Source organism: Triticum aestivum, chromosome 1A (genome assembly GCF_018294505.1).
Source record: "Triticum aestivum cultivar Chinese Spring chromosome 1A, IWGSC CS RefSeq v2.1, whole genome shotgun sequence".
NCBI classification, from domain to species: Eukaryota; Viridiplantae; Streptophyta; class Magnoliopsida; order Poales; family Poaceae; genus Triticum; species Triticum aestivum.
In genome coordinates, this window is record NC_057794.1 from 585,657,466 (window position 1) to 585,668,513 (window position 11,048).

The 11,048-nt window shown below is 41.3% G+C and overlaps 1 protein-coding gene across 1 annotated transcript; it reads right to left on the reverse strand.

Moving 5' to 3' along the window:
* Window positions 1-9,214: 9,214 nt before the first annotated feature.
* Window positions 9,215-10,510, reverse strand: LOC123057116 (uncharacterized). The gene is made up of 3 exons (XM_044480265.1): window positions 10,142-10,510; window positions 9,786-9,971; window positions 9,215-9,594 (listed from the first exon to the last, which is right to left on the reverse strand). Exons 1-3 carry the CDS (start codon window positions 10,368-10,370, stop codon window positions 9,215-9,217), a joined length of 795 nt encoding a protein of 264 aa, XP_044336200.1. The 5' UTR covers window positions 10,371-10,510.
* Between the last annotated feature and the right edge of the window lie 538 nt (window positions 10,511-11,048).

Sequence of the window (11,048 nt, forward strand, 5' to 3'; positions counted from 1 at the left end):
TTACTATGCAGTGGCGGCCAAGTACCATGAGACGACCATGATGCCCTACAACATGATGCTGAAGTTTTAAGTGGAGTGGCTCAACTGAATCAAGGGAACTTACTGGTGTTTTCTTCTCTTCATGGGACTCCTGCAGGTAGATTTCTATTGTTCTATTTATCTTTGAAGGAAAATTCTACTATTATATGGTATATGGATCTCCATCAATCCTTGCGTTCAGGATCTGAATTAAGAATTATGTCATATGTTGATCTTGTGCAGATTTATGCTATAGACCCGGTGACGTGTAGGGTGGCTGCTGGTGCTTCATTCTAGGTGTTGCAAATATCACAAGGCTGTAGAAACGAGTGACTCAGTTATCATTTTATTTTAGATTGTAAGTATCAGGGGAACAGTGTGTGTTTACTTACTACAGCCAACCCTTTTATTTTTCTGTTGCTAACATCTTGATAACATGGCACACACACATTCCCTGTATTCTGTAACTTCTTCATTGTCCTCTGCACATAAATTATTATTCGCTATGCCACATGGACAAGTAGGGAGACGAATTTTGCTATTAGATGGAACTGACTAGAAGTATACAAAAAACAATGTTTGTATTTTTTTATGGTTGTCTTATTTGAGTTTCCTAACATATAGAAATTCCCCGATTTTGTCTCCTGGAGCGGCGATCATTACCGAAGGGTAGCAGTGCAGGTGAGAAGCCAGCGGAGGGGGTGTCGTCGCTGGCTAATCAAGATAACTTTGTTCACTTGCTCGGTTGTGGACCATGGTACCTTTCCTTGTTCTCAAAATTTCCCTCTTTTAGATTTGATCTTGTCTATACCTCTAGCTCTATGTGTACGCGATTTTTGATTTTGTTTCCATTTGGTAAATGTTTAGTTTTGCCTTTGTTTAGTTGTTGCGCATGTTCTATTTATCCTTTTTCCTTCAATTTTAGTTCTTTCTGCGTCACTCATATGGATACTGTAATCAGTTCATTTTTTTGCCATTGGTATTTTTCATGATTTAAAATATTTAAGATCAAATTGGTATGCTTTATGGACAAGCCACAATTTCCATTAGCCATGCTGGTGCAGGATTGTTGTATCTAAATTTCTATAGAGGCTTGGTGCGCAAATGGTTATTACAACTCATCTCTATCAAGATGGTTATTAAACCTTAAACAAACATTTGTTCATGTGTCGAGTTTATAGGTTCCCTTGCTCAAATATGCAAATGATGTCATTTGCGAACTTCAATGCACATGATTTACCTGTGATATTAGTTGGTCTCGAACAACTGCATTTGTATTTCCCAACCATGCTATTGATGCCACGTTGAAATTAATATTACCTTTTCCTTTTAATTTCTTGGGATCTCTTCTCTGTTTGTTTCTCTATCTGCCACATTAAGTATTTGTATTTTAGGATGCTAAAGAGGGAACACCATAGGTTTCACTCAACATTTGGGCAAACATAGTGGGGCAGACCTAGAAGGAAGGGGATCGGCACAGGTTGCGGTGGCGTAATAGGGTAGGTAGAAGATTGGGAAGACAAGAGGATAGGTGAGTTCAGATAGATACGTGAGAAGCTTCAGATTGTTCTTTCCTTCAATACCTTACGACTCACGGCCGCTATGCCCTGGGCATCTCTGAGTCCACTACATCACTGGATGCAGGCGTGACACAATTCTAATGATTGTATCTTTTTAGTCTAAGCCTGGGCATTAGAACTAAACTGGAAGAACTGTAAGGATGTAGAACCCAAAGATAATATTAATTGCTAACTTGATTATGTCTGACTTCCGTTAATATAAGTGTAAGCTCCTTTTTACATGTACAATTTTTCCACTATGATACCCTAGATAGCAATATCTTCATTTCGGATGGTATTAAAGAATGAATCTTTTTTGTTGGTAAATCTCATATTTCTGTCATCTATAGTTGTCCCTGGCCTAACCCTATGTAAATAATTTATCAAACAACTTTAATGTGTTTGACATATAGATATGGATGCATTTCAATTGGCTTCACAAAATTCTGTACATGGATTTATTGCACACGCGTACATCAACTCTCGGTGTACTCGAATATACAGTTAAAAGGTATTGACAATAGAAGAGGGTATTAACCCATAGAAGAACTGACACATACTGAACCATTCAACTTAGCTTGCTTCTTGAACCGCGTTTTTGCAAGTTTGCTTATTTTTTGAACTACTTATTGAACGCAACCACTGGTTAGTGTATCTTCCAGACCGTTAATCTTCTATATTTGTGTCCTAATTGCAAATGAAACAATGTTTGTTCCTTGATGATATCATCACGTGCGAGGGGTTATTTGGTGTTTGGGACTTCACAACATTTTAGTATTATGCTATCTTTTGAGGGTAAGTATTACGTTATCTTTCTATCAACATGAATTGTCATAATATTTAGTCGAGACGTGCGTCGCACGTGAACGCTTACTAGTTGAGAGAGAGAGAGAGAGAGAGAGAAGTTGGGTTCCTTCTCTGCTGGCACCACTATCCGGACCGAACTGCCAGCAGTCCTAACCCCACAACCGATTCTATTAGTTGGTAAGTACGGCCCTGCTGGAGCAAAAAAATCTTCAACCAACAGAGACGAGGTTTCTTTTAGCAACCTACCAAGATGAGGTGGATCTATTCCCCATGTAAGAGCATCTACACCCAGACTAGCAAATCCGGCCCTCTAAACATTCGTAGAAGCACCATTTCAATGTTCGGGCTTGTCCGCTTTGAGCCCCTATTTATCTATCCATGTAGCCATATTCCTCTTTTTTTCTTATATATGTCCGGTCACTCATGTGATTGATGGAGATGTAGAGAAAAAAACTAAGAACAAATAAAGAGAAAAGGTGGTCTAGAATGGGCCATGTCCTACATAGCGAACTGACCGGACCTTAGTGGGCCCACATATTCTCCTCGGATTTGGTATCAATCTATGGGTTTTCGGACAGCCCGGGCGTATATGGATGATATGAGGAGTCTAGTTGAGTAAAAGTTTTCCATCTCTCGTATATCCAGCCACTATCGTCCGGGTCTGTGGATGTTTGAGGAGGATTTGAGGAGGCCGACTGTAGATGCTCGTGGCCACCAGTGTTAGGAAGGTTCTGGACCTTCCTTGAATTTGGTTTCTTTTTTATTTATTCTGGTCATCTTCTTTTTCCATTTTTTTCCTTTTGTGATTTTTTTAATTCCAACATTTGTTTGAAATGTCCCAACAATTTTCAAATTTGTGAATGTTAATTTCATTTTGCAATATTTTTTGAAATCAGAGAATGTTTTCAAATTCATAAATATTTTTTGAAACTTAGGAACATATTCAAAAAAAAATATTTTTAAAACCCGTGAACATTTTTCAATTCATAATACAGGAAGAATTTTCAAATTCATGAAAAAAATTAGATCAGGAAGAATTTTCAAATACCTAATTTTTTTTCTGAAATCCAACTACATTTTTCAAATTCATGATTTTTCTCAATTCAAACCATCTTCTGAAATCCCAATGATTAGACTAAAGCCAACTCTACTAGTAGCTGATGTAAAAAATAAAAATGCCAATTTAAATATGGATGCAACTAAAATCAAAGATATATAAAACTAAGACATGCGTCAATTCGCTTCCGAGTTACCTCTAAGGCAACACTTTCTTTATCGCCATGTAGCTAGGCTTCGATGCTCCATTAATTCATACACCCATATCCCAAGAGATATCGACCCAAAGTGTAGTTCTTACCGTCGATCGAGGTTCAGAACACCTCAAAGCAAAGTTTGGTCGGAGACTCGCTTCCGGTGCATCAACATCACATAAGTAAATAGTACTTGCTCTCAAGCGATAGATGATGCAGCAAGCATCATGAGCATGTCTCCTCATATATCTGCAAAAAAGGGTTAGAGAGATGTAAATTAATTTTGAAACATTATCTTGGCTATCACTCTTGTGGCACAAGCCAAGAAAAAGAAAATCAAGTGATTCAAGCGCAAAGCTCAAGAAAGTATTGATCAGCCGTCAGCGAAGATCTCTGCATCAAATGGAGCCATGAGGGGCCCACGGGGCACCAGGGCAGCCTATCCCCTTTGGGGGCGCCCTGGTGGCTTGTGGGCCACTCCTTTGTCATCTGGCCTCCTCCCAAAGCTTTTAGTGTCTCTTATGTCCAGAAAAAAATCATCAAAAAGTTTTGTGGCATTTATGTTGGGTTTCATAGTAATTTCAAAAATTTTCCTACGCACACGCAAGATCATGGTGATGCATAGCAACGAGAGGGGTGAGTGCTGTCTACGTACCCACGCAGACCGACTACGGAAGCGTTGACACAACATAGAGGAAGTAGTCGTACGTCTTCACAATCCAACCGATCAAGCACCGAAACTACGGCACCTCCGAGTTCGAGCACATGTTCAGCTCGATGACGATCCCCGGACTCCGATCCAGCAAAGTGTCGGGGAAGAGTTCCGTCAGCACGACGGCATGGTGACGATCTTGATGTACTACAGCAGCAGGGCTTCGCCTAAACTCCGCTATAGTATTATCGAGGAATATGGTGGCTGGGGGCACCGCACATGGCTAAGGAATAGATCACGTGGATCAACTTGTGTGTTCTAGGGTGCTTCTACCTCAGTATATAAAGGACCAAAGGGGGGAGGCTGGCCGGCCACAAGGGGCATGCCAGGAGAGTCCTACTCCCTCCAGGAGTAGGATTCCCCCCCAATCCTAGTTGGAATAGGATTCCTCGGGGGGGGGGGGGAGAGAGAGAGGGGGCCGGCCACCTCTCCTAGTCCTAATAGGACTAGGGGAAGGGGGGAGGCGCGCGGCCACCTTGGGCTGCCCCTTTCTCCTTTCCACTAAGGCCCATCAAGGCCCATATGGTTCCCGGGGGGGGGGGGGTTCCAGTAACCTCCCGGTACTCCGGTAAAATCCCGATTTCACCCGGAACACTTCCGATATCCAAACATAGGCTTCCAATATATCAATCTTTACGTCTCGACCATTTCGAGACTCCTCGTCATGTCCGTGATCACATCCGGGACTCTGAACAACCTTCAGTACATCAAAATGCATAAACTCATAATATAACTGTCATCGTAACCTTAAGCGTGTGGACCCTATGGGTTCGAGAACAATGTAGACATGACCGAGACACGTCTCCGGTCAATAACCAATAGCGGGACCTGGATGCCCATATTAGCTCCTACATATTCTACGAAGATCTTTATCGGTCAGACCGCATAACAATATACGTTGTTCCCTTTGTCATCGGTATGTTACTTGCTCGAGATTCGATCGTCGGTATCCAATACCTAGTTCAATCTCGTTACCGTCAAGTCTCTTTACTTGTTCTGTAATACATCATCTCGCAACTAACTCATTAGTTGCAATGCTTGCAAGGCTTATGTGATGTGCATTACCGAGAGGGCCCAGAGATACCTCTCCGACAATCGGAGTGACAAAACCTACTCTCGAAATACGCCAACCCAACATGTACCTTTGGAGACACCTGTAGTACTCCTTTATAATCACCCAGTTACGTTGTGACGTTTGGTAGTACCCAAAGTGTTCCTCCGGTAAACGGGAGTTGCATAATCTCATAGTTATAGGAACATGTATAAGTCATGAAGAAAGCAATAGCAACATACTAAACGATCGGGTGCTAAGCTAATGGAATGGGTCATGTCAATCGGATCATTCAACTAATGATGTGACCTCGTTAATCAAATAACAACTCATTGTTCATGGTTAGGAAACATAACCATCTTTGATTAACGAGCTAGTCAAGTAGAGGCATACTAGTGACACTTTGTTTGTCTATGTATTCACACATGTATTATGTTTCCGGTTAATACAATTCTAGCATGAATAATAAACATTTATCATGATTATAAGGAAATAAATAATAACTTTATTATTGCCTCTAGGGCATATTTCCTTCAATTTAGACTTCGTTTGGTACTTATTTTCTAGAAAACCAAAAACAGGCAAAAAAACAGCAACTGACACTTGGCGCTAAGTTAATAGGTTAGTCCCAAAAATGATATGTAATTGCATATAAAACATCCAAAATTAATACTATAACAGCATGGAACAATAAAATAATGTAGATATGTTGGAGATGTACCAACGCTCAGCCATGGATTTCACAAATCTCTCTCGCTTCAGCACCATATCTCGGAGCTTGTGGATTTGACACCATGTTTCAATCCTGTCAAGCTTCACTATTTCTGGTTTTCTAAACCCATCATACTCAGCAATCACAAGGTCCATACCTTTGAAATCCCATGGTCCTTGATGCATTGCTTTGTTCCAATCTACCAGATAGTTCAACTGCACCGAGAATAGGTTGGAGTTAATTCTGCGGTAGATCACTTCACGTGTTGGGTTCCATGTAGCCCTCATATCCGCGATTAGAGCCCCTTGGCCAAAATATTTCTCTGTTAGAACCCTAGCAAGTGTGAACCACTTGGGCCTCTCTTCAGGTTCGTCTGCTTCATCCTCCCAGACTAATTTGTCGAGTTCGTCATCTTCTAGATGCAACCTTCCCAAAAGGACACTCGGATTCGCTGAATCATTTCCTCTACCGGCACTTGCATGCATCCATAGAATAAGCCATGTCGGTGATCTCATGTGTTTCCGGAAACCCTAGATGAGTTCCAATTTGAGATGTTCGAGGGTGAACCCAAGTATGCATGCAAAGCACGGTCTTGGGGACAGGGGTAGCACTGATGGACGCCGTCCGACGGCTACAAGGGGGGAAACCCATGGCAGCGGCACGCCGAGGGCACTAGAGAACCCTAGGTCGTAGCCTTAGGGGGAAAATACTCATACAGTAATCTTAACTATTGGTTTTACATTTTGGCATGGATAATTTGTAGTTGCCATGGGCATTCCCATTATGTAGTGATGGCAAGTTTGATATCCGCACCGACTGCATTCTTGCCATGTTTTTTGCTTAGGAAGAACATTTTTTTTTCAAATCAATAAACATGACATGTTTAGGGGGTAAACAAAACTTTTTGATACATTTTGCCACGACTGTTCATGGAAAAAAGAAATCAGTAACTTGCCATGTTGTTTTTCATACATTTGCTGGTGCCTAGATATCAAAAGTTTTTGAACTTACCATGACAATTAAAATCAGTAAATTTTATAGATGTGTTTTTTTCCATCGCAACAAAACATGTGTTGCCATAATTCACTATGTCTTTTGCCATGTTTATTTGAAGAATGTTGTCATGGCAATTAAAACTTAGTTTGAGAACGCAACAAGTTTGATCTTTCAAATTTGTTTCTCCATGGCAAAAAGAAGTTGATCCTTTGATATATTTTTTGCCATAGTGTGATTACATGTACGATAACACTACAACTTAAGATGTTTTCTTCATTTTTTTCAAAATTTTCCATGTGTCTAGAGAAACATTTTATCTTATTCGTGGAATGTTGCCATGGTTACTTAAGATGTTTATTTGACATGGCAAAGTTATTGTTTTTGAACATGGAAAATTTTGAAGTTACACCATGAAAAGTTTGTATTTTTTGCCATGGCAAATTACTATTTGTTAAACTATGGCAATGTTATTTTTCTGTGACCATTGCATATTTATTTCTGAAAGATGGTAATTTAACCTTTTTTAACCATGGCAAACTGATTGTTAATGTCTATTTTTCTTTCTTCAACCATGCCAAAGTAATTGTTTGGATAGGCAATTTTTGTAAGATAGACAATGTCCAAAAACATTTTGTTGCCATGGAAAATTTACTTTCTTAACCATGGCAAAGAAATCTTCCTGACCATGGTTTTTTATATTTGAACCATGGCAAATTCATACATCATAACATGGCAACCTTATTTATGTGGGGGCATGGAAATTGTAGTTTACAGGACATGGCAAATTCATACTACATAACATGGCAAAAAAACTTAAAACCTTTGCCATGTCACCAATAGATAAACTTGCCATGGCAAAAATCTTACAACTTTTGCCATGTTAACAATAGAAAAATTGCCATGTTACCAAAACAAATTTTGCCATGGCAAAATCTTATAACATTTCCCGTAGCAAGTTCAAAACTTAAAATGCCATTACCAATCATGGCATTGATTTTAAGCTAAAATGCCATGGCAATTATTATATAGATTTGCAGTGGGAATTTTTAATCATAATTTTTGTTATGCATGGCAAATTTATTTTATATAAGAATGGAAATTTTAAATATGCATCTGCCATGGGAAGTTTTGGTCCTAATTTTGTTTGTGTAATGTTCATTCTATTCATTGTATTTCTTCGCCATGACATTTTCCGAACATAATTTTATTGCCATGAAAATTCTGGAAATTTTTATAATGACACAACATCAACTAATGATGGTTTTTTTCCAATGCAAATTCGTGCTCCATTTTAGTTGTTTTCACCCATGGCATTTTTGCCATGTTTTGCATAATCATACAGGTTTTGCCATGTATAAAAGCAAATTATTCTCCTATGTCATAACATAGCAAATTCATTTTATTGTTCATACGGTAAAGTCCATTTATCGTCAAATGGCAAATTTATATTTTGTTCATACGGCAAATTATACCTATTGTTGTCACATGGCACATTCTCAACATTAGCCTTTTCTATAGGTTAATTGTCCATAACATAGCAAATTAATTTATGGTCATATGGCAAATTCATTTAAGGTCTCATGGCAAATCCATTACATTTTTCATTCATGTTACCAACGGCGACAGTGACAAGAAGGTGGATCAGCAGCTGAAGGTGTTTTTTGTCCATTTTTTGTGTTCACTTGAAAGTGGATCGGCAATCTTGGTATTTTTACACTGAGCATTTTTTATGGCAAGGAGTTCCTTTTTCTTCTTCATATTTTACCTTTTTTGTGCTTTTATTCATGTCTCAGAAAAGGCCCAGCAAAATGGGCTGTTAGACCTTTTAGATTGCTCTGGCTGGAGGGGTTCTTCCATCGAACGATTTCGTTCAGTTGAACCTCCCTCCCTGGGCGAATGTTTCGTTCATTCTGGGAGCTCGCAGACGAAACGTCAGTCCAATATCGACGTCAAAAAAATAAGCACCCCCTCCCCAACTTATCTCATAAGCCGTCTCCTCTATTCGCTGGGGCTTATATGGACTAATTTTTCCATAACTAGCGTATAAGGTCCAACGTATAGAGGAGACAGCACAGGAGAGGCCGTGAAGGGGGCAGCTTATTTTTTAAGCTACCAAAAGAATTGTGCTTTAGAAAGTGCAGCCTCTTGAAACAAGAGACCACAAAAAAATAGAAGTGCAATTCCTTGACATTTGGCCAACAAAAAGTGTACTTTAACGAAATTTACTCCACTTATAATATCTGGACTCATGACATAGTGAAGTGCAATTCCTTGACATTTAGCCAACAAAAAGTGTACTTTAACGAAATTTACTCCACTTATAATATCTGGACTCATGACATAGTGAAATGTACTAGTGACCAATTCCAAGTACAAAGGCAAACATACTTCTCCAACTCTCCCAATCCATGTACATCCAAGTGGCCATCGCGGTAGGCATTCCATATAGCAGACAATTGTTGAGTCTTTCTCTTGAACGAGCGCGGCACCTACAAAGACCCAGAGATTATAGAAAATTAGATTTCTTTTAGGGGAGATTATAGAAAATTAGATATCAATTCCGAGATAATAAAGTCGCTCTTTATCGAAAAATAGAAAATTAGATATCAGTGTAGATACCAACTAAGAAGAGCAAATAATCAATCGTGTGCACTAAAATTCTTTCGGATTATGATCATACCAGAGGGGATCGCTGGGATTAGGATCAACGTGTCCGAAAAGATGGAAGAGGAGCTCCATGTTTTTTCCCGTGTACCTACGATCTGGTGCCTCTTCTCCAACTCAGCGATCAGGTAGAAGAGGTCGTGTTTCTTGGTCTCGATCTCGCAGTACTGCCGATAGGCCCATGCTCTCTCTGGGTCGAGGTCTGGCGCAGGTTCTCCACAGGGTTGATGGCGGACAGATCGAAGATGAGTTTTGATTAACCGGTGGAAAAACGAAGTTGCAGATCTTTTGCCATGTAACCATCGATCTTTTATCTGAGAAGTGCAGCAGGAATGAACATGCATGAAAAGAAAACAGTTGCCGAACTTATACCATCGGGGCGGCGTTGCCGTTTGCTGGGTGGGCAGCAGCGGCGGCATCGGAAAAGTCTTTGCAACCTGCGCCGCCGGAGGACATAGATCTGAGAGGAAAACAGGAAGGTCGGCCGCCGTTGATAAGCCTTGGCATCAGCCGGCCATGCCCCTGCTCGACCAGCGGCGAGACGACGGCTTTGTACAATGCCTGGGGTCGCTGGCCGCCGATGAGCCTCCTCACCGCGCATCGCATCGGCGCCGCCATCGCCTTGAATCAAGACGGCGAGTCGATTGATTTGTTGTTTCTGCTTCGCTTCTCTTGCCGATCTGGGCCGGTCCCTCTTATCACGGCTGGGTGCTCGGCTTCCGTCTCTGACACCACCTCCAACGCCACACCTCTTATCCGAACCGGCCACGCACAGCCCGTTCTGTTTTTCGCTCTTCTATTGCTTCGTACTCCTTCGAATCGACTCCTCCTGTCTGGCAAAGTCAACGCACCGCACCGCATGGCATACGTTGGTCCACATGTCAAAACAAAACAAAAAGGTTAACGCACGCATCCCCCAAAATCACCGTTTGAGATCACAGCACAACCGAGATCCCCTGCAACACATCTACCTAGCTTCCCTCTCCCCCCTTCAATGGCAGCCGACGATCTTGTAGCAGAGAGTGCCCCGACCCGTCACGGCACGCTCCACCGCCGGAGCTTGCAGCGACCGGAATTGTGCTCACTGCACGCCATGCCGGCGACTCTGCATCATCATTGTCAGCCCGTTCCGGCACGGAGAGCTTTCCGGCACGCAACATCCAGGGCGGCAGGTTTCAGCGCACCGTGGCCATGCAAGCTCCGCACGTAACATCAACCACGCTTCCTAGCCGTCAGAGAGCACGGCGTCCCAACAGTTGCAGCTCTCTCAACTCGATGG